We start from the raw sequence: 23899 nt of genomic DNA, 5'->3' as shown, positions 1-23899 counted from the left end.
ATGCATTATGACCATATTAATACATTATATTCAATACCAGCAGTTGTTAGTTCTCAGTCCTTTAAACTTTATCCATTCCCCCAGCAAGCATCCCTCTGCCCATATCGAGGAACGACTCAATAGAAGTGGTCAATCAGAAGAGACTCCTGAGGACGCTGGAGCAGCTCACTAACCGTCTGAAGCGAACACTGGCCAAGCAGCCGCTGTCCAGTTTCCACGTGTCCTCAGAGATGATTGTAGCTGATCCCAAATCTCTGGAGAGCAAGAAGGCATTCCTGTCCTGCAGGCCGGGCTCAGTGCTCAAAGGCAGGATGTGTGGTGAGTATGACAGGATAAAACTTTTAATATTGCTTTAAAAGTTTTATGTTTCCCAGTAAGTCATTAATTGTATGTGCTGTTGCAGTCCAATGTCCGGTGGGAACGTACTTCTCCCTGGAGCATAACGAGTGTGCGAGCTGCTGGTTGGGCTCCTACCAGGACCAGGAGGGTCAGCTGGAGTGTAAGTCCTGCCCTGAGGGAACGTCCACGGCCTACCTGCACTCCCGCAGCGTCGCTGAGTGCAAAGGTAAGACTCATCCACACAGTCAGACCTCAACCTCTTCTCTGTGTATGAATATTTCTCACAATGTGGTGATACACCTGTGTTTTTACAGGGCAGTGTAAGCCAGGTAGTCACTCTCTGAATGGGCTGGAGATTTGCGAGTCATGCCCGCTGGGTCACTTCCAGCCTGGTTTCGGCGCCAGGGAGTGTCTCGTGTGTCCTGATGAGACCTCGACTGTCACCAGAGGAGCGGTGGATGACACGGAGTGTGGAGGTGATACAGTCTGACACTCTTCTTAACTCATTCTTAGTCATTCTAAATGCTGCTAGGAAACAAAAACAAATATGATTCCAGCCTGTAAGAAAAATGTGTCTGTTAGTATTTGGCGTTCATGTGCGATGATATCAGAAATTCCCCCTTGGATATTTCATATGATTTACCTTTAAAGTTGGAAAATAAATCTGGAAATTGTAGCCACCTAAGTTTCTCAGTTGAAAGACAAAAATAACCTACAACCTTTAAAAATGTGGAGCTCCCAGATGTTTCACTTTGCAGCCAGCAAATGCCACTCCATTATGTTCCTAAATTTCTTTGTTTTTCTTCATGTCTGGTCTCCTTCTTCTGCAGTCCCCTGTTCAGCAGGTCATTTCTCCCGTACCGGTCTGGTTCCCTGTTACCCCTGTCCTAGAGATTACTACCAGCCTGAACATGGTCGCTCCTTCTGCCTCTCCTGTCCCTTCTATGGAACCACCACTGTCACGGGGGCATCCACCATACAGCACTGCTCCAGTAAGTGTCCCTGCGCTCACAAATTCAATATCAGTCTAGTTCGTTCCACGTGGAGCTTCAGCATTAGATTATGATGTGTGCGACATATGCAGCTTTTGGCAAAGTGCAGATTTTCACAGAGTTCTCTTTAAACTCCACTGTACTGTGTCAAGTTGGCATGTAAAATGACTTATGTTAAATTTCTACAGGATGTGCCAAGTGAAAACTATAAGGAGCTGTTCTGTGTCAGGCGCTCTGTGTGACAGCTTTTCTACACTCTCAAAACATACTGCTCCAGTTTTGTGGCGTCTGATCTATGTTGTGACAGCTCAGTCCAATTGGAAAAGGACTTACTGCACGAGATCAGGGGGAAATGGAAATAATATGACTTTTATTGCGCTGCTGCAGAGTGGAAATGAATAACAGTGCATGTCTGAAGTGTGGGAATGAACAGTGGATGGGACGTGCTGCCAGTTTTTAGTAAGAATACAGGCTTTTGTTCAGACATATCACAACCGTCTGCCAGTCTGGTGGCAAGGGGAAAGATCCATGCTGTCTTTTTCCGACTTGTCTCTGCTTACATTGCCGGGATTTTCTCTGGTTGTCGTTGTCAGGTTTTGGCTCCAGTTTTCTTCCTAAAGAGGAGAGTGTGACAGCGGCTCCAGAGGTGGAGGTCCATGAAGACTACCAAGCAAGCAGCCAGGTTAGTAATAAGGAAAACAAACAAACAGCTTCATGACCCTATTATACATGTTATAGATAGAGGAAAGCAACATTAAAAAACTGTGATTCGAATGTTTGAATCGAAATTTATGAGCCTTAGATTAAAGCAGTGTTTCCATCGAGAGTTTTACTGTTACACTGTGACAGATTGACCTGATTGGCTGTTCCTGCAGGTTTTCCATGAGTGCTTCCTGAATCCCTGTCAGAATAAAGGCACGTGTGAGGAGGTCGGGGCAGGATACGTGTGCACTTGTATGCCTGGGTTCACAGGTAAACCTCCAGTCAGACCGAAGGGATAAGATGATCATTTGAGGCAACTGACATCCAACACAGCTGTGTTGGGTGCAACTCTGTTATGACGAGTATTTGATCGAGCCTCTGATATTTCAGGTGCCAAGTGTGAGGTTGACATAGATGAGTGTGACTCTGCTCCGTGTCAAAATGGAGGCCTGTGTAAGGACGGTATGGGAGAGTTTGAGTGTCAGTGCAAGCCTGGATTTTTAGGTAAGGGACCATTGAGGAAAAAAAAGTCTTAGGCCATTGATTTGACATTTTATGCAGCTGTTAAATGCACAGCCACTTTATTTGATATTACTTGAATAATCTTAAACCAAATATGTTTTCTTGCCTTCATAAACATTTGTCAAATCAATGCTCTTATCTTTTGTCTCAGGCTCTCTGTGTGAGGCGGAGGTGAACGAGTGTGCCTCGTCCCCCTGTCTGAATGAAGGTGTGTGTGTGGACGAGGTCAACAAGTTTACCTGCAGCTGTGCCGGCGGCTTCACAGGTTAGATAACGGGACTGGGTTACATTTTCATTCTAGACATCAGTTTCCCCGTCAGTAAGTTTTTACTTTACAAATTCAGCTGTTTTCCCTTTTGTCTTTCCACATTTCTGCAGGATCTCGCTGTGAGCTGGAAATAAACGAGTGCCTCTCCAACCCCTGTCTGAACGGAGGTTTGTGTGAGGACCTGACGGGCGGCTACACTTGTAATTGTGACGTCGGCTTCTCAGGGGATCGCTGCGAGGTCAACATCGATGAGTGTTACAGCGCCCCCTGTCTGAATGGAGGCTCGTGTCTGGATGCTGTTAACAATTTCAGGTAAAAAAAGAACCTGATGGGAAAGCTCTTTGCTATTTTTACTAACCTATTATTCATCCTTTACATGTGTTATAATGTCATGTTACTACAACACAAGGACTGTGATATACATCTACAGCTTAGATGAGATAATTTCCTGACCAGTAGTGTGTACCTGTAAGTGGTATTGTACCTGTCCTCCCTTTCTCTCTCAGGTGTCAGTGTGTGGAGGGCTACCGTGGTCGCCTGTGTGAGGTCGACGTGGACGAGTGCGACCCCAACCCCTGCGTGAACGGGGCCAGCTGCCTGGACGGTCTCGGCTCCTACACCTGCCGCTGCCTTCCTGGGTTTAACGGAACCAGGTGTGAGACAGGTACTATAGGACAGATGACACATCACCATGGCAACTATAGAGGAGGTTGAGGAAAGAGGGATCAATAAAATACATGTTATTAAAGTGTCAGTTCAACTTGTCTTAAGATTTTGATTTAAGTTCGCTAGAGTATGCATTATTTGTTGTTATTCATCCCAGAGGGAGCTGGTTAGCTTTTTCTTTTTCATTTTAGTCTTTAAGTTACAAATTTTCTTTATAAAACATGTTGCAGTGCAAGGAAGATTTGAATTAAGGGAAAGGTCTCGTGAGACAGCCATAAAAAAATGTCAGTAATTTATACAATATTTTTCTGCATGTGGCCCCTGAAAAATGACTTCTACCCTGTTTTAAGTTGTGTATGAGTTGGAAGCAGTTAAACTATCAGTTTTTACACACAAAAATATAAGTTAAGATTAAAAAGTCAGAAACCAACCACAACCGCTCAGCTATTTATCAGCATTGACCTAATTAACCGATTTATTATTGTTCTATAAATGTAAATGCTTTTCTGTCCAATCAGAGATGTCCCCTGCCTTTAACCTGGACTTTGAGGTGTCTGGTATCCATGGTTACGTAATGATGGATGGAGTGATGCCAGCGCTGACAGAGATCACCTGCACCTTTTGGATGAGGTCATCAGATACCACCAATTATGGCACACCCATCTCCTACGCAGTAGAGGGCAGCGACAACGCTTTCCTTCTCATAGATTACAACGGGTAAGTGATATACTGAGAGTGAATAGAATATAAATACAAATACATTGTGTATTTCATACTGTAAATGTGCAATAAGTATTCTGCTTCCTGTCTTCTATATTAAATCCTCTTTGACCATTGTTCCCTCTTCCTGTTGTTCTCCCTCCTTACAGGTGGGTGCTGTATGTGAACGGCAAGGAGCGGATCACTGACTGTCCTGCAGTGAACACAGGTCTATGGTACCACATCGGGGTGTCCTGGAGGAGCTGGGATGGCGACTGGAGAATCTACATCAATGGGAAGCCCTCAGATGGAGGCAAAGGCCTGTCAGTCGGCACCACTATCCCAGGTGTAGTGCTATCCTCGACCTGCTCACCTCTCTGCCATCACATCATTGGATGTGTTTGTATCTGAACAAATCTCCATTATATAAGACTCATATTCTTTTATGTAAACACAGTAACACAGTAGAAAAGGAGAATGATATCTCTGTGAGTGTTGGTTAACCTCTGACCTTTAACATGTGTCCTGTAGGTGGTGGGGCACTGGTACTAGGTCAGGACCAGGATCAGAGAGGCGAGGGCTTCAACCCTGTTGAATCCTTCGTCGGCTCTATCAGCCAACTCAACATCTGGGATCGTGTTCTCACACCTCAACAGGTACATGTAGTAATTGACTGTTTAATTGCTTAAAATGTACTGTATAGGTTTGTAAAGTCCATAGTCATAAAACAGGAATATTATTGGCGAATGTTGTCCCCTCCTCTCGACTGTAGATTAAGGTCTTGGCCAGCAGCTGTCCGGCCTCTCATGTTACCCACAGAGGGAACGTTCTTGCCTGGCCAGACTTCCTCACGGGAGTGGTGGGGCGAGTCAAAGTAAACCTCAACAGCATTTTCTGTGCTGGTAAGAGACGCTTCACAAATATTTGCAGCCTCCAAACAACAGCAGTCTGGGTCTTTAAGGTTGAAATAGAATATTAAAAAATGCCTTTTAGATGACATTGCCAGTCATTTTGTGCACCTATTTATCAATAAATGTCAATAAACTACAAATTATCAATGTCTTTATATTCTTTTATCAAAATCCAACACTGAAAATCATTCCCGGTCTCTCCAGATTGCCCAAAGCTGGAGAGCGCAGTGCCCCACTTGCATGCCTCCACTGTGGAGGTGAGCCCCGGCGCCCAGGTCCAGCTGTCCTGCGATCCCGGCTTTTACCTGTTGGGGGAGCCAGTGCTGCAGTGCCAAAATAAAGGAGAGTGGAGCCACCCTCTGCCAAGCTGTGAACGTAAGGCAGTGATGCAAACCGCTCTCCGATGATTTGATGTGTCTGTTTGTCCACTGAGTAAATATCTGTGGTGATGAAAAATCCTGAAATAACAAATAATTTGAAAGGAAGTATAATAATTGAAACATCCAACTGTTTACGACTTTATTAGATGTGAATGTTAACTTGAAAGGGTGTTTCATGTTTACATACAGAAATCCTGAGTGATAATTTTAGCTTGCCGACACATGATTTGACATTAAGTAGCTGTAACTGGCAAAACGTATTTTGTCTGCAGTAAAGACTTAAAAAAGAAAAAAAAAACATTCAATATGGTAAATAATGTAGCTATAGGCAGAAAACTCCTGGGTGAGATGCTTGATAATATTCCTCTGTCCTGTTTGTGTGTCACAGGAGTGTCCTGTGGGCCTCCTCATTCTCTGGAGAACGGCTTGTTTCAGGGGACGGACTTTCATGCCAGCAGCTCTGTGGTCTATCAGTGTAACGCCGGCTTTTACCTGCTGGGAGACACCAAAGTGCACTGTGCCAACAGTGGAAAGTGGGGAGGAAATCCACCAGCTTGTCTCGGTACTTTATTAGATAACATTGTTTTCATCAGTGATATGAAGGAAAGAAAAGTTGACATGTAAAAAAAAATATACTTGTGTGTCTACTCTATTGTGTGTGCGTGTGTGTGTGTTCAGATGTGGATGAGTGTGCTCTGGGATCTGACTGTGATGAACACGCTAGTTGTCGGAACACAGAGGGCTCCTACACCTGCACATGTACCCACCCGTACACCGGAGACGGCAAAAACTGCACAGGTAACAAGATTTATTAAATGCTATAAAGACACTTTGTGAACCATTTTATCTGTGAACATTTAAACCCATTTGTTGCGATGCATTATGTGTCTAACCCAGAGCCAGTAAAGTGTGAGAACCCCGGGTCTCCAGACTTCGGTCACAGAGACGGCAGCAACTTTCTGATGGGCGGCGAGGTTGTTTTTGGCTGCCAGAACGGCTACGAGCTGGTCGGCTCCACTCGCCTCCGGTGCCTGGAGACAGGAAGCTGGGACGATGCAGTCCCGTACTGCAGAGGTGAGGGGTTGAGTGATCATGTCATCACAGTGCAGCAGCTTTACTATATATTAAGATCCTCAGGCATTTCAAGTGATTCATATTCCTAAAAATGTATCTGAACTATATTTAGGTTGCATGCATGGTCTTTCTCAAGGAGTGTGTAGCAATGGTGACGGAGCTAACCTACAATTAGATGTCAAGTGTCAGATTCTATATGTGTTTATTACCATTAGCAGTTGGTTTGGAGTATCTCAGATTAATCACTTTTATTAGATCCTGTCAGAACAACCTACCAAATCTCCTGCTGTCTTCTCAACCTTATCTCCATCAGCTCCGACCACAAGAGGGATCCATTTTCCTTGTTTGAGAAGTAGCTGTACCCACAGTACAACTGCTGATTGTTAGACATTTTTTCCATTGTCACAAATTCCCATGTAAAGACCAAAACCAACAATGAATTTATTCCAATAAAAAGTATTGTCTATGTAGCCTGATACAGCTTGAAAAGCCATCCAAAAACTATTAAAATAACATCAATAAGCCAAAGTATTGCACTGGGTTCCTTAACTACCATGAACATAGCCAATACAGATTATATAAGTCAATCACATGCACGTAGAAGTAGACTGTACTAATGACTGGACTTAAATATAAAAAACCCACTAGGAACAGGGCACGACTAATGAGGCTGATGCAAGACAGGTGGAGGGAAAGGCAGGCTGGGGAGGAGCACAGGAACACAAGAACACTGGGAGGAAACAAAACAGAAGAAACCACAAAAACCCAGAAAACACATTAAAGGAGACAGAAATTACAGAATGATGCCACTTTCCAATATATAGTAATCTGTGGCTGATAACAGTCCCCAACAAATACACCTTTTACTCATGTTTGAGTAAGGTTTGCAAAAGAACTTCACTTCTACTGAAAAATTGCGACCCTGAGCTTGGGTTTGAGAGCCAGAGACAACCTGATGTTGTGTTATTCTTTACATGTGTAGTGAGTCACTACAGTACTTGATATACATTTCCTCTAGTATCATGTGTAGAATATGGGTTTAATCACGTAGCAGGCATCACAACGAGCTAGTGGTCTGATTAATCATGTAAAATCACTTCCCCTTCTCAAATGTGGGAAAGGTACTGTGTTCCCTTAGTGTGACCACAAAATCACAGACCGGAGACACAGTTGTTTTATTTCCTGTTTCACATAAAGCTTTTGCATCCACAACCCCCATTTTGTACAGCTGTATTGTTTTTTTTCACTTCATGTGCTCCACCATGGGGTTTCAATATTTCACTAAGTAGAGAGGCAGGTTAATAATGCATTCAGCTATAAGAGCCAATAGGATCTGAGTAACACACAAATTAAACAATGCAGATAGCTTAATAATGCATACACACACACAAAAATAATTAGTACAGACATACACACACTTACACTTTCCACTAACACACATTATGCAGTACTGTGAGTGAGGTGATTATATATGCAGCTGTCTTTTTGTCTTCCACTGTGCGGTGGGCTGAAAGGCCTGACCACTGCAGCACCTCCATTGGCTCTAAGCCACATTCTTCCTGATAGAGAAAAGGGGAACTGACTTACTCAGCGCCTGCAGACTGTGCCAATATGTTACGCTCAGCCCCTGTTGACTGCAGCTGTTGACAGTCATACTGAAACTGAAGCGATTACCATTAAAAGTGACTCAGTGTGTCATCTGAAATATAATAAGCACCCACGTGATGTTCTTTGGAAAATAAATAGTTTCGTTTTGATTTTCTGTCCTTGTAACAGGCAACAAAAAGATATGTTAAGTCATTTATGTTGTTATGCACTAGAGAGCACATTAGTGGCTCAAAATATAACATTATGGTTTTCTGCAACTGTTATAAGTGTATACAAATCCAGTCATCCAATCATCATCATGTGAGGTGGAAAATTATATATATATAGTCGATTCATGGAATATTTAATCACTAAAGTACATTCATGCACTAATGCATTTGGCTTCTATCCATTAATATACTTTCCTGTGTGCCTCTGCAATGGAGCATTATCTTAGACGAAGTCATTGCCAAAATTTAATCTGCATTTAATCGATAACACTTTCAGGCGTCTGTAAACTCATGGAAATGTGTATAGAAGATCTTTACTCTGAGGGTAAAGGTAGCTACACCTGCATTTAGTCAATCATATTATGTTTTCAGTGGAAGACAGCAGACACTAATCATCTCTGTAATGTTGCACTCTAGCTCTCTCCTGTCCGACACCAACCGTCCCAGAGAACTCCATCATGAAGGGAGACAACTTCACCTATGGAAGCAAGGTGACTTTCAGGTATCATTTGCATCCCCCTGCAACACCGTGTTGTTAAGCTGACAGTAGAAAACAAGTTAAACAAATTACAAGCTGGAGTTTCTCGTTGAGCTCACTCTGTTTTCATTTACCACAGCTGCATGAATGGCTACCTGCCTCAGATCCCCTATGAGTTCCAGTGTCTCGCAAGTCTGACGTGGAGTGGGAGGCCACCTGTCTGTCACCCAGTCACCTGCGGGGGACTTCCGACTGTCGCCAACGCCGACTACACCGTCAACACCAACACATACCAGTCAACTGTCACATATACTTGTGCTGAGGGATACAGGTATGGATAAATGACCATCAGCTGCACTGTTGAGCCTTTGATTGAATCAATGGCAATTTTATCAATAATTTGAATTGCTTTTAGTTGTTTCTGTGACTGCTGAGTTGAATGAAGTTGACATCACGATAAAGTAAGGATGAAATTGATTTGATGTAGTGTTATCAAGTAAAATGCAACAGTACGTAACTAATGTAAAAATGCACAGGAGCTAATTGGGATGATAAGTTCACACCACAGAATCAGAAACAAGCCAATGAAATCTTAATTATGTTTGGACGATCAAAGAGTTCATTAAAAGTGCATTAAAAACCTAATTTCTTTTTCAGTTAAGTCCTATTTATTTGAAACCTTTGTTAAATTAATTTAAGTTTAAAGACTCACTTAACTCTGATTCTGTTCGATCAGCACAATGTAGCTACTGACATTATAAACTCTATATGATGCCTTCTATGAATCACATCAGCAGTTCTGATTCAGTTGTGTTCGCGAGTCGTCCTCTATTAATCTCTGTGACACTTTAATTGTAGTTGTGTGAATGTGTAAACTAAGTAGTGTGTTGGTGCGAAGACCACAGGGCTCCATGGAGGTGGTTTGTGAAGCGACAGGGGAGTGGAGCAGGCCCATCCCCCGCTGTGTGAGCGTCCTGTGCAGCGAGCCTCCGACCCTGAGAGATGCCGTGACCGTAGGGGAGAACTATGAACTGGGAAACAAGGTGCACTATGTCTGCAAAGAAGGGTAAATGTGGTTGAAGTCTACACAGTTATTACACTGTTTTATCAATTGAAACTAGCACATGTTAAAACCAAGGACGTCATATAAAAGGTCCCAAATTCTTCAAAGTGAGATTTCCTAGCAAGTCTTGGTTATATCGAAATACTGTGGAAGTGTCAAAACACTGGAGAAATCCCCTCTATGTATTTACAAATTGTGCCTTTAAAGGATTTTGGTAAGGTTGTGATGTCACAACTAGTGGTACCAGAAGGTCACTGAGCACCTGAGGAGCCTGATTACACCGACATTTATAGATGAGTTTAAGTGTGCAAATTTAATAAAATGATCAATCTTGTGATCTTACAGATTTTACATTTGCTGCAAGAAAATATCCTGATGTACTCTTTTTGTGTTTTCTTCACAGCTACACTCTGATTGGCCCAGAGACCAGAGAATGTCTGCCAAACGGCCAATGGAGTGACAGCTCTGCCCAGTGCGTCCCGCGCTCCTGTGGCCCCCCGCCTGCCATCGACCACGCCGAGCCCTATGAGAGCCACCAGCTGTTCGGAGACACCGCTAACTACTACTGCACTGACGGATACACTGCCGGCAACAACTCTAAGATGGTGTGTAATGCTCAGGGTGTGTGGGCGCCCCCTGATGGCATGGAGCCCCCTCGCTGCATTGCAAACTTCTGCCTACGTCCACCAGAGCTGCCCAATGCTATTTTAGATTCGGTCAACAAACCCAAATACGCCAGCAACACTGAAGTAAGCTATAAATGTGAGGAGGGCTTCATGCTCAACACCACAGCCACACTGAGGTGTCTGATGGGAGGAGAGTGGGAGCCTTCGCCATATGATATTGGCTGTGTGCCAGTGAGGTGCTCCAGGCCTGAGAGCATCGATCGGGGCTATGTAAGCGGATCGAACTACAGTTTTGGAGCTGTGGTGGCGTACAGCTGCGATAAAGGCTTCCTGATCCGAGGGGAGAAGAGGAGGACCTGCAAGGCTAATGGAGAGTGGGGAGGAGTTCTGCCTACCTGTGTACCTGTGACCTGCATCCCTCCTCCGTCACTCAAAAATGGATACATCCAGGTTAGCCACAAACATCAGAAGTAATACACACTGTACATATTTATCCTTCGGCATCCAACAATCTTACTTCAGGTTATAAAAAATAAACCTTCTTCACATTTTCATATTTCATATTGTTTAAATGGATGACTAAAGACATGTTTCATGACATATCCCCTCTGTTTATTCCCCTACAGGGCAGAGGTCGTTTCACTTTCAACAGCAAGGTGACATACGCCTGTAATGCAGGATACAGACTAGTCGGTCGTTCAGATCGACTTTGCCAAGCCAACCGGCAATGGTCCAACAATGACCCTCCCAGCTGTGTTCTTCTGACCTGTGACCCTCCTCCTGACATTGTCCATGGACATTACAGGGGGTCTGACTTCCAGGTGGGCCGAAAAGTGCAGTATGTCTGTGATGAGGGTTATGAGCTGGCTGGGGATGCCATCTGGACTTGCCTGAAGTATGGAAAGTGGGATAAGACGCGGCGTCCACGTTGCTCACCGGTGCAGTGTCCAGAGCCGCCACTGGAGGAGAACCACCTGGTACTGAAGGGCCTGGACTCTGAATCTGGAACTGTGGAGTTATCCTGCGAGGATGGCTATGTCCTCGAGGGGGCCCGGATCCTCCGCTGCACCATGTCCCAGGAGTGGAACGACACCTTTCCAGTGTGTAAGCAAGTGTTTTGCGGCCCCCTGCCTGAAGTGTCATTCGGTGGCCCTTCATCGTCCTCTCCTCCATTCCCTTTCAGCTCTGTCGTGAGCTACACATGCATGGATGGCTTTACTTTAAGAAAAGAAGACTCTGTGTCCTGCCTAGCCAGCGGGCAGTGGAGCGATCCACACCCAGAGTGTATTCCGGTTGAATGCCCTCAGCCTGTGGAGATTTCTAATGGTATCGTTGATGTTCAGGGTCTGATGTACCTCAGCAAAGCACTGTACACCTGTAAGACTGGATATAATTTAGCAGGTAACTCTACTGTCCTCTGTGGAGAGAAGGGACTCTGGATTGGAGGGGTTCCTTCCTGTCGTCCAATTGAATGCTCAATCCCTAAACAGATAGTCAATGGGAAAGTAGCTTATACAAAACTCCAGTTTGGTCACAGTGCCACCTACTCCTGTCGTCGTGGTTATCGTCTTCAAGGCCCAGAGACACTTAAGTGCCAGGCCAGTGGGGAGTGGGACATTGAGCCACCTGCTTGTGTGCAGATATCGTGCACCCCACCCCAACCAATTGAAAACGGGTTCGTAGAGGGCCAGGATCACAGTTTTGGTGTCACCATTTTCTACAGCTGCTTCCCTGGCTTCCAGCTAGTCGGCCACGACCATCTGACTTGCGAGGAGTTCGGCTGGTCTAGTTCTGTTCCTGTCTGCGTGCCCTCAGACTGCGGCCTGCCTCCTCACATTGACTTCGGAGAATATGTGAGGGCGACAGAACAAGGTGGAGGAGCTGATGCTGCTTCTGGAACATTAGCCTCACCTATGGACTTGAGCTTCCTTCACGGGACGTTAATCGAGTACCGGTGCCACAAAGGTTACGACCTCACCAGCCCCACCAGGTTGGTGTGTCAGGAGGACGGAGGCTGGAATGGGACGGCCCCGTCCTGTGTTCCCGCAGAGTGTGAAACACCACCTAGTCCGGAGCATGGCTGGGTGAACGTAACTGATACCTCTCTCGGCAGTATGGTCAGGTATACATGTGAGGAGGGATATGAGCTGGAGGGGGAGGCTGTGAGGCAGTGTGTATCAGGCCGACTGTGGACTAAGGACGCCCCAGTTTGTCGGCCTGTTTCCTGTGGCGACCCAGGTGCTATCACTAATGGTACAACTCACGGAGGTGCTCATGTGTATTCTGAGGTCCTCCGCTATGAGTGTAGTCCTGGATTTGTCCTAAAGGGTAGTGACACAATCACATGCCAGGTGGATGGAAAGTGGAGTGGGCAGAAGCCTTTTTGTGACCCAGTATATTGTGGTCCTCCTAAAGTCCCCAGTGATATAACTTTTAAAGGAGAGGTGTACAGCTATAATAATGAAATAGAACTGATATGTCAGCCTGGTTTCCTCATACAAGGGAAATCTGTCAGTGTTTGTCAGGCTGACGGCACCTGGAGTCACGAGTCTCTCACCTGTGTACCTGTCCACTGTGGCAAACCCTCACCAATACCCAATGGCCATGTGTTGGGGTCAGATTTTGGCTTGAACAGCAAGGTAAAGTACGAATGTGATGAGGGATACACACTTAACGGAGAGCCTACACATATTTGTCAGTCAGATGGACTTTGGGACAAACCTGCACCACGCTGTGATATCGTAAGCTGTGATCCACCTGAGGACATCAGTCATGGCTTCCTCAATGGCTCCAGCTTCAACTACGATGATGTGGTGGAGTACGTCTGCTTCGATGGCTATGAGGTAGTCGGGGATCCCATCCTGCGCTGCTCCGCTGAGGGCTTCTGGTTGGGAGCTGTGCCCCAGTGCCGGCCATGTGTCTGTGCCCTCCCTATGCTGAAATTCGGGATGGTTGTCGGGCGTGACCGCGCCTGCGGAGACAGACTGAACTTCCAGTGTGATGAAGGCTACAGGCTGCTGGGTCCCTCCCAGGCTGTCTGTGAGAAAGGAGGGGTGTGGAGCCCCGGTGTGCCTATGTGTGGCCGGGGAAGGTGCAGTGCCGCCCCGCCTACAGTCCCTAACGCTGTCCAGCAGGGCGGCTCTGCCACCTTCTTAGACACAGTTATATACAGGTGTCGGCCCGGCTACCAGCCGAAGGGGTATCCACACCTCTCCTGTGGGAGAGACGGCAGATGGGGGGAACCCAGGATCAGCTGTGAGCCTGTGAGCTGTGGAAAACCTCCAGCTCTAGCTCACGCTCAGGTGGTGGGAGACACCTTCACCTTCCCAAATCAAATCTCATACAGGTAAATACTTTTATTATTGCTGTCAGTTGAGTTAAAACATTATTTAAATGTTAAACGGTAGTAAATTTCAGGTGAAACTAGTGATTGCATGAAAATTTACTTAAGTTTTGTACTTAAGTACAATTTGGATGTACTTGTGCTTGAATATTTCCGTTTTCTGCCTCTTTACACTTTCTCTACCACTACTTTTTGGCGGCAAATATTGTACTTTTTATATCTGATGCAATAATCAGTCAACCCATAGTTTACAGTATATACATACATGAAACACATATATAAAATGTACTTTTACTTGTATTTTTGATACTAAAGTACAGTTGATATCAGATACTTTTAGACTTGTAATCAAGTATGACTTTTTGGTACTTTTTACAAAACTATGGGTGAAACTATAGTTTAGTAACATTACCTAAAAAGTTTATATTAACTGACCATTGGTTTAAAAAACAAATGCTACCAATAGTAAAACATGTATTTTTCTTAACTTATTTAAAAGGCATATAAAAGATTACATTTATTATGGTTGACATTAAAGTTTCTTATTTCCCTCTTGCAATCCAGGTGTGAGGATGGGTACGAATTAGGCAGCCAGACAGCCTCTCTCTCTTGCCAAAGCGACGGCACTTGGTCCAAACACAGCATCCGGTGCCGCACAGCCCCCTGCCTGCTACCCACTAACTTCTCCATCCCCCATGTGGTAATGAGTGGGAAGGAGCTCACTCCTGTTGGAGGCACCATCGCCCTCTCCTGCCCTCCGGGGCTTTACCTGCAGGGGTCAGCAGTGGCTGAGTGTCAGGTAGGAAAGATGTTGGTCAATGATTTGTCCAAGTCTCTTAACGTCCTGGTTGAATAATGATTAACAATACGTTCCTGGTCACTCTGTACGCATGCAAAGAAGATTAGGAACTGAGCTTTTTTTTGGTTAACGAAACCTGGGTGAGATTTAATGCCAATCTGAAATGTTTCAGACGGTTTGCTGTTACTGACTGTAGCCATAATGGGTTTACAGTGATGGTATCTCTTCTCTTTTCCACTGAGTATGTCAATTAGAAACCATGAATAATGTAGTACTTCCTTGTCCTGTCTGTTGTATTGTTTGCCAAGATGGGCGGTGGCTGGGCGCCAAGCATCTCCTCAGTTTCCTGCGAACTGGTGGTTTGCGAGAAACCACCTCCTCTTCTTAACGGTGTCACAGAGGGGGACAGCTACAACTACGGAGACTTTGTCATGTACTCTTGCCTGCCAGGCTTTGACATGAAGGTACTGCTCACCAGGCCAAGTTACCATTTGAAGGGTTCATTAGTTAAGCAGCTAAGATGAGAAAACATGGGTTAATGAATTACCTCATCTGAAAACTACACAGACAAAAACACAGTTGTATTGGAGAACCAAATCTGACACAAAATTGTGAATAATGGGAAACATTCAACCTTAAGAGTGTGGCTCTTCCCAATGTTTTCTTAACCCCTAAAAAATTTTAGTTGAGTACAACAGTACCCAATAAAAGTCAGTCTTGGCCACTCGTTCCTTATACAACAACAGAAGGCTTCTTTCACACTCCTACACTGTCCCACTAGACAACAGGCTGTCCAGACTGACCTAATGGCTAACAATCAGATTACAGAAAGTCACATGATTTCTCCTCAGAAATCAATAGGAGTGTGTATTTGCAGAGCAAACAGAAGGAGCTGAGTCACTCCATTCCTGATACATGATACCACTGAAATACTAGCCTCCTCAATCTGCTCTCTACAATAATTTAGTACACTACAGACACATACAGAGAGGACAAAATGCTGACTTTAGTAGCAGTTCAACGGCTTTGTAAGCAAGGTTTCATTGTCTAAGCATGAAGTAAACTTTGCTGTGTTTAGGTCGTCTACTGTTGTTGTAGTTTTACACTTTGTTCCTCTTGCCACAGGGAGACTCTATCCAGACATGCCAGGGAGACAGAACATGGAGCGGCACCCAGCCAGTGTGTGTTGGTAGGTTTGTTTCCAGACCAGGAAATGTCTGTAAGAATGTTAAATCCCATTAATCCCATTGTTGTAAATCTTGTCAGACAAGTTTAATGAAACCACAAACACTAATGAACAACTTTATTTATACAGCACCTTTCATGTATTGAGTGTGTCAGCTTTTTACAAAAATGGACCCAATTACAAGGCACACACAGAGGCAAGAAGATAAAAGAACGAAAGACGAGCTTTAATGATAAGCAGATATCCACAGTCCAAAAACTAATAACTGGAAGACAGTACAAAAACTGAAGACAAACCAGACAAGGACCAGGAGACAGACGCTGGAGTCACAGGATGACAACAGACCAACCAACGAAGAGTGAGGGGAAAACATAAGCTTAAATACACATTAACTAATGAGATTAACTTATGAGACACAGGTGTGCACAGGAAAACAGACAAAGAGTGGAAGTGGAAAGTGAAACATTATACAGGATATAAACTACCAAATAAAACAGGAAATAATTAAGCCATGACAAAGTGCAGCTCAATGTGCTTTACAGAGGAAAATAAAATCAAAACACACAAAAGAGAATAAGACGAGCAATAAAAACAAGTAGGTAGTGATAAAAACAATATTAAGATAAAAGCTTAAAATGCCCATTTAAAAAGAAATTTAAACAGTGATACTCCATTTCAAGTAAGTAAGTTAAGTAAACGTACTGGTCATTTAAACATTTATTGAAATGAAACGAGGGGACAACCATGTGACTTATTTTAAAAGCTTGTTATATTATCCTGCATTTAAAATCCTCCTCAATCCTCATCTTCTTAAAATTACTGGTAACTAAGGCTGTAGTGCAGTAAAAGTAAAAGTTCCTTTCAAAAAATCCCAAAGCAGTTTAGATTGTATGGAGGGTAAATGTATAGAAGGTGAGTTCATCATAATGTTATGCAACCTGCACACCTTAGATACACACATGCATCAACGCTTTTATGCCCGTCTATTGTCTCCTCAGCACAGTCCTGTGGGCCTCCTCCCATAGTACAGAATGCACAGGTCCAGACAACAGGAGAGACTTACCTACACAATGCCAGTTATGTGTGTAATGCTGGCCTACAGCTGGTCGGCCCAAAGACTCTCATGTGTCTGAGCAACGGCACGTGGAGCCTGCCAGCACCTACATGTGAAGGTATAGAGGATGGTCTCATCCCGATCAGCATCCATCATCGCTGTCATCATTCTTTTCTGAATTATTCAATCTCTTGTTTTTTCTGTCGTGTCAGTGGCTAAAGGCTGCAACAGTCCGAAACAGATGTTGCACGGCAAAGTGCAAGAACACAACCTGAACACAGGGCGCGCCGTGGGGTTCCAGTGTGATAAAGGCTACAACCTGGTGGGAGATCCTCTGGTTGTGTGTATTGGAGGAAACACCTGGAGCTCCACTTTCCCCACCTGCCAACGTGAGAGTCCACACACAGAAACACTGATGTGATTTGAATCTGTGAATTCGTCGCTGCCTGCAGCTGTGTCTTACTTTGTTTGCCTGGATTCCTGTAATGTCTGTTTTTTTCACACCCTGTAAACATGGAAACTGTTGCAATGGTTGCACCACTTAACATGAGCACACACCCCAACCAAAAGTCTTTACAACATCACCCATCATAATCTGTTTCACAAGAAAACCTCAGCGAGTAGGAGCTTCTCTTCCCACATTTTTACAGTTTGAGTCAGAGCAGTTCTCTGGAAGAAAAACACATTTTACAGTGTTGTTTCATGATATGAGCAAAAGTGAAACCTAGTTTTACAGTCTACTGTCAAATCTCCTCTTTGTTTGTTTTTTTTTTTACCATATTTAGTCAGACTCACTCTGTTTTTGTTTTGGTCAAGTTTTAGTTGACTCTTGATTGATTTTTTTTGTTATTTTAGTCAAACTCATTCATTTTATCTCATTATTATCTGATGAAAAACACAGGTTGAATGATTAAGAATGCAGCTTTGCAGAAATTGTCTGGTCTTGTGGATGGTATCAATCTAAGGAATAAATCCAGATATGTTCTGATTTGTATATTTATTTTGATCCACCATGATTCAACAACTGTCCTGGAGCCCAAAACTCTCTTGCAAACTTGTATGAAATGAATGCCATCTTTGTGAAAGGTGCTCTTATTGTACATACCCCTATAGCCATTTGCATCTTCTGTGGTGGTGTCCCATTAGAAGACATTACATTTAACGATGTTTTCAATAATTATCGATCCCAATTTACAAACATAGACAAAAAGATCATCCCCAAGTACAGCCTAACTACTGTATATTATCATAACGAGGTAATACTATTAATAATCTTTATTTAATACACTTCTTAGCAAGGCTACAGATATGGTGGGTCAGCTGAAAAAAAAAGACTTAATATCAACGCGTCATTTCTGTTCCTTGCAGCCAAGTCCTGCTCGGCTCCTCCAGGCTGGAGGGACGACGGCTCCCAGCAGGAGTTTCACGTCGGACAGATGGTCCGTGTCACCTGTCCCAAGGGTCAGCAGGTCAAGGGCAGCGGCTCCATCACCTGCAGGCCAGACCAGACCTGGAGCTCCATCAGCTCTGTGTGTGAAAGTAGGTGAAAAATACTAAATATTCACTTTGGGAAACTGTTGCATGTCAGGTGCTACTACAGAGGAGATTATTATTGACAAATAGCTAAATAGTCCCTCAAAAAAAGTAATTAAGGTTTGATGATCTGATGCAAATATTCAAAATATATCTTCCAATCAGAGTTTTATAACTGTGAATATTCAATTTAACTTTCATTTAAATTTAATTTTAAAACCACAGATCTAAATGAAAATATAATTTGCAGTACATACATTGTTCTATTGATTACATTTGATGTATTTATTACCATTTTACACTATTTTTGTTTCGTTATAGTTAATTTTGTAATCTATTGTTTGTTTTCCAATTATTTGATTTGCAGTGAGGTTTATAATTTACATCTTTTCATCTCTTCTGTTCCGGTCATCTTTGATTCATATTGTTCATCTCTAAATCTTTCAATCTCAGTACATGTGTTTATCACAACTCCCTTCCATGTTGACCGAAGCTCTCAAAAATCTTTGACTTTAGGCCTCAAAAGGCATAATTTCATCCCTAATCAATCAGCCTTTTTTCTCTTTTACTTGATCAGTCTGAGATCCATTTCCTGTTATTTAGTTATGTTTGCGGAAAACCAATCAAGTCAATCGAAGGATGTCGATATTTTCTGCACTCAAACTAGCGAATCATGTCATAATAATCAAGTCAAAATTGTGTATTTGACATTTCCCACCTCTGCATGCCGCCTTTATCTTGTGCGTCTCTACACTTGCATGGCTGTTAGCTGAGGCACCATTTCCTCTCTGTTCTCTCTCACTGAGCTGTTACACAAAAACAAATCATCAAACACTGTGTTGGTGTCCTGTTGGCTGCACTAATTGCGGGCACCTCTACAGCTTCTATGGCAACCTTTGTCCGATAATCCTCTGATCTTTCTTACACGCAGTCGTCCTGAATATGCAACACAATGGTGCTTAACGTTGCTATGGCTCGTCGTTTGTATTTGCATGATGTTAATTCTCTTACGCATGTTTACTGTGATCCTTTTAGTCATGTTTTGGTCCTGAGGGGAATTTTTCATAGAGACAGTTACTGTCACGCATGAAATTCACTGTCTTCACAGGTGATTAGGGATACAGAAAACACAGCTTGATTTCACTCAGTAGACAAAGATTGCTTACTCCACATTGCACAATTTCGTAATCAGCATTTTTCCAGATACACGAGGGGTAGACAAAATAACAGAAAGACAATAAAATATTTAAGCTGGGACAGGAGTGTCAAACATTTAGATTATGTAATGCATCAGTATTAAACACAGGAAAGCTTCTCTAGGAAAGAGAAATGATATTCTCAACAACATTTTAAACTGCTGTACTGTACAGTGAGGCGTTTCTTTTATTTTGTCCACCCCCCAAGACTCAGCAACTTTCCTCTTTGCTCAAACAGAAGATTTGAAATGCTTAAAACCTCTTAAGAAGAAGTAAAAATGATCTTTAATTAAAGTTTTGAGGCAGCAGACAGATAGTATGTAACTCGTGGGTCGTTCCATCTGGGCTGTTGTGCAGGGGTGTCCTGTGGCCCCCCCCTCCACGTGGCCAATGGGGTGGTGCGGGGGGCGGTGTTCCAGTTCGGGGACGTGGCGGTGTACTCGTGTTTTGGCGGCTACGCCATGGAGGGCGTCGGAAGGAGCAGGTGTCTGGAGAACGGCACCTGGACGCCGCCTCCCACATGCAGAGGTAGAGAGAACACACCTGTGTGTCAAACCGAAGGGACTCTCCCCCTTTTCCCAGGACACTTCCTGCTTCTTCTGACTGTCCGCGCCGCTCCTCAGCTTTTTAATTCTTCTCTGGACTGCTGCTGCTCAACCACAACAGATACAGTTTCTCTGTGCCTGCTCTCTCTGTCTTCTAATGCCTTCCTCTGAGGGACTGACACCAGTTGCACGTACACAGTATGTGGAAGTAGATGAAGTAAACTGTTGCTATGAGCTCTGCTTTTTTTTTTTTTTTTGCTGAAGTTGAGGTTGGGAAAGGATTTGGTTCAAAACAGTTTCACCACAGATCCTCTTCCCTCTTGCTGTACAGTCACTGATGCCTCTTCCTGTACACTTTTGACACCTTGTCCTCACATGTGACTGTAAATATTCACATATGAGTACCTACTAAAGCCTGGATCCAGCCCCACCTAAAGTACTAGCTCAGCAAATCCATTGAAATTCATAGAATCGTTAAAGAGTAAGGCTACATTATGACATGTTACATATGTGAAATTAAAAAAAGAAGATTTAGTCATGTGTTGCCACATGTCTTGACATTTTCCACAGCAAATTTTGTTTTTTTCACCTCCAACAGAGAGAAATCTGTGGGATTTTTCTTTAACATACTAGATTTTATTAATGACATTGATCAGTAATAAAAAAAAGTAATTTGCACTTGATATTTACAGGGAAGAGGTATTCTGTTTGATGGCCACCAGTAGAAGAGAAGCTGTATTGCCTATTGCTGATTTTTTCTAATTCCTGTGCTAACCTGGATACAAAAAATGTAATGTGACATATTTCTGGGGCATTTACAGTCGAGTTTGGACGTCATTCCCATAGTTTAAGTGTTAGTGAATGTATGGCCTTCTGGATCAAAGTGGAAGAACCACGTTTGAGACAATTATAACAGGAAAATACTCCAGTTTCTCTCAAAGTGGAAATAATAAGTAAATACTAACTCAACACATGATCTCACAAATTTTCCGGTTTGTTAGTTTGTCCCTCAAAGTGAAAATCCTTTTACTGGCAGAAAACATAGAAAATCATAAATTGTACTCCCTATGATGACTCAAATTTAAGGAAAGAGCTGTAATTTGAACAGGAAAAAAATATAGTTAAACTCTCCGTCTGACAAAAGTCATACTTGAAAATTGACAGAAAATCATATTCACAGCAGTAAACATCACAGACTGATAATATCGATCAGTTGAAAAGTATCTAAAGATGAGTAGGCTTTTTCCTCAGTATCTCATTTTTAGTAGGTTTGTTTTTAAAAGAAATGTCCTGAAACTCAGCTAACTTATCATCCACAGAGAGTAAATGTTAACTCTGTGTAAAATTCACACTTTACAAATCACAAGGGTGCAAATAGCGCATCAGAGAGTCAAATTCGAGTCAGGCTTTAAAAGAGAAAGAGAGCCCACTGCATGCAGCATGAAATTCAAACGGCCGCTCGCATGTTTTACATATGAAAACAAGGGATGGATCCAGGCCAGCGTCGGGTTGAGTTTGCGCATGTTCCTGTCTATATGTACACACAGAAACACACGCACACACTCAAGTGGTTTCTATTGAAGTCTTTGAGAAATTTAATCTGCAGCGTGTTAATGCTGCCTCTGTGCTGGAGGCTTCAGCAAAAAACCTTTAACTCTCTTTCTCTTATTTCACTGGAAGGAGGCTGAATAAGTTCAGTTTCCTGCTCTCTTCTATGCTTGAAGTATAAAATGTGTCCGTGTGTGTGTCTTCTCCTTCAGCGGTGTGTTGGTTGCATTGCCAGAACGGAGGTGTGTGTCAGCGGCCCAACACCTGCTCCTGTCCAGAGGGCTGGATGGGTCGACTTTGTGAGGAGCGTAAGTACCTCATCATCAGATATCGCTCAGTGAGCTCCGTTGGCACGATCCAGGGCGTGATCCTAAGTGTGTTACCACTCAAACACTCACCAACAACAGGAGTCCAACCAGCTTGCTAAGCAGGTTTTAGCAGACAATGGTGCACAAAGATGATCCAGAGACAATGGAGTGAAAGGTTGTTTTAGCTGAGACACTGAGAGAGTCATTGTTGTTCATTCTCTGCACTTCAACAAAACACTGTCGAGCAGTTTTTCAAACAATGTGTCTATTGACATAGACAGACATTATGTCCATCGCTAAAAATTAAAGAAGCAATAATCCAAGAATCACCAAAATCCAAAGACAAGATAGGAAACTGCTCATAAATTGATCGAATCAATCACGTTCCCCAGAGGATGAATCCCTTTTACTTTGGTCACCTGTCCCACCTCCATGAGGCTTACAGTTTTGTTTTTTAGTCATATTTAAACTAATGGATGGATTGCCATGAAAATGTGCACAGACATTCATGCTGCTCAGACAATCAATGCTACTCACGTGGCTAAGTATAAAGAGTAGTGACAACGTTCAAGAATGTTCAACTTAGCTTCAAACACTCTGTGTGTGAAAAGGGGGCCCAGGGCTAAGGGCTCCTGCTGGTAGCATTTAGCTCGATGCATACTGTAGCTGTGCCTCACACCAGATCATGGCTAGTCAAAACTACAGGCTGCTGCTTTAAGACACAACTATTGAAGTGACATTGCTCTTTACACAGCTAATGGAGCCTTCTTGAAACTTAAGATGGATCACTTTTTAATCAGTACAAAAATATGCCTCCGTGGTCACACGATCTTCTCTTTCCAAACCACATCAAATGTTATGGATTTCAACAGAGACGGGACAGATGACTAAGTGTTTCCCCGCTCACACTCCTCTCTCCTCTTTAAAAACAGCAATCTGCATCCTGCCGTGCCTGAATGGAGGCCGTTGCGTGGCACCCTACCAGTGCGAGTGTCCCACGGGGTGGACGGGCACACGCTGTCACAGTGGTGAGTTCATGATGCTTTCACATGTTTAGGCTGGTACGTATGTGAGTAAACCTACTGTGTGCATTAACAGCACAGTGACGCAGGCTGATAATGACAGTGACGTAAAGGGAATCCTGTGAATGATTCTCCTCTCATCCTGACGCCACTGAGGGTTATTTGAAAATAAGTAAACAGCAATTGTTTGTGAACAACAGCGTGACAAAATGCCAGAAATGTTAATGTTTTAAACTTATCATAAAGACATTCATTCATTTCCTTCTTCCTGATACAATCTTTTTCTCAGTGCTACTTCCTTATAAGCAAAACCTGTACTTAGTAATGATGATTGTGCTGTTTCTCAGCTATGTGTCTGTGTCCTGCCCACAGCTGTGTGTTCATCACCTTGTCTGAATGGAGGCAGATGCATCCGACCGAACAGATGCCACTGCAGTCCAGGCTGGAGCGGACACGACTGCTCCAGGTGATTAGACACAAAGACACCCCCCAAAAAAAGTTCTTCAACAAATGCAAAAACTCTCCTGAGATTGTTTTAGATAAATATATGTAATTCTAAAACTTAAATGTGATAGGTTTAATGAATAATTACAGTGACAAATACTACGAGTCGGCTAGATTTATATCTATCTATCTATCTAAAAATCCAGACTCCACTGACTCGTTTCAAACTTTTATCCGAATGCATTTTTGTTGAAGGTTTCCGCTCCGCCCTTTTTAGTCCAAACTGTGGGTGAATAGAAACTGCGCAACATGCTCTGAGCTTCATGAAAAGTCCTGCGGTTTCATATGAGTCATCCATTACAAAAAGATGAATCCATCATATGG

At 43.3% G+C, this 23899-nt stretch overlaps 1 protein-coding gene across 1 annotated transcript in view; it reads left to right on the top strand.

The window, feature by feature from the left end:
* Positions 1 to 23899, top strand: part of svep1 (sushi, von Willebrand factor type A, EGF and pentraxin domain containing 1) — an 88941-nt gene that overhangs the window by 63519 nt on the left and 1523 nt on the right. Inside the window, exons 16-48 of the mRNA XM_073474577.1 lie at positions 85 to 318; positions 404 to 565; positions 654 to 815; positions 1170 to 1331; positions 1925 to 2013; positions 2207 to 2303; positions 2424 to 2537; positions 2707 to 2820; positions 2934 to 3135; positions 3330 to 3487; positions 4008 to 4206; positions 4359 to 4534; positions 4720 to 4844; positions 4961 to 5090; positions 5304 to 5474; positions 5868 to 6041; positions 6158 to 6277; positions 6377 to 6553; positions 8788 to 8872; positions 8988 to 9179; positions 9747 to 9914; positions 10315 to 10987; positions 11164 to 13883; positions 14445 to 14679; positions 14988 to 15143; positions 15805 to 15868; positions 16864 to 17037; positions 17132 to 17308; positions 18288 to 18458; positions 20006 to 20176; positions 21954 to 22049; positions 22982 to 23077; positions 23444 to 23537. Of these exons, the coding sequence (XP_073330678.1) occupies positions 85 to 318; positions 404 to 565; positions 654 to 815; positions 1170 to 1331; positions 1925 to 2013; positions 2207 to 2303; positions 2424 to 2537; positions 2707 to 2820; positions 2934 to 3135; positions 3330 to 3487; positions 4008 to 4206; positions 4359 to 4534; positions 4720 to 4844; positions 4961 to 5090; positions 5304 to 5474; positions 5868 to 6041; positions 6158 to 6277; positions 6377 to 6553; positions 8788 to 8872; positions 8988 to 9179; positions 9747 to 9914; positions 10315 to 10987; positions 11164 to 13883; positions 14445 to 14679; positions 14988 to 15143; positions 15805 to 15868; positions 16864 to 17037; positions 17132 to 17308; positions 18288 to 18458; positions 20006 to 20176; positions 21954 to 22049; positions 22982 to 23077; positions 23444 to 23537 (8038 nt within the window). The remainder of the gene's footprint in view (positions 1 to 84; positions 319 to 403; positions 566 to 653; positions 816 to 1169; positions 1332 to 1924; positions 2014 to 2206; positions 2304 to 2423; positions 2538 to 2706; positions 2821 to 2933; positions 3136 to 3329; positions 3488 to 4007; positions 4207 to 4358; positions 4535 to 4719; positions 4845 to 4960; positions 5091 to 5303; positions 5475 to 5867; positions 6042 to 6157; positions 6278 to 6376; positions 6554 to 8787; positions 8873 to 8987; positions 9180 to 9746; positions 9915 to 10314; positions 10988 to 11163; positions 13884 to 14444; positions 14680 to 14987; positions 15144 to 15804; positions 15869 to 16863; positions 17038 to 17131; positions 17309 to 18287; positions 18459 to 20005; positions 20177 to 21953; positions 22050 to 22981; positions 23078 to 23443; positions 23538 to 23899) is intronic.

Source organism: Pagrus major, chromosome 10, assembly GCF_040436345.1.
Source record: "Pagrus major chromosome 10, Pma_NU_1.0".
Lineage (NCBI taxonomy): Eukaryota > Metazoa > Chordata > Actinopteri > Spariformes > Sparidae > Pagrus > Pagrus major.
Note: the sequence above shows the minus strand (reverse complement) of the source record. Positions and strands in the feature narration are given on the sequence as shown.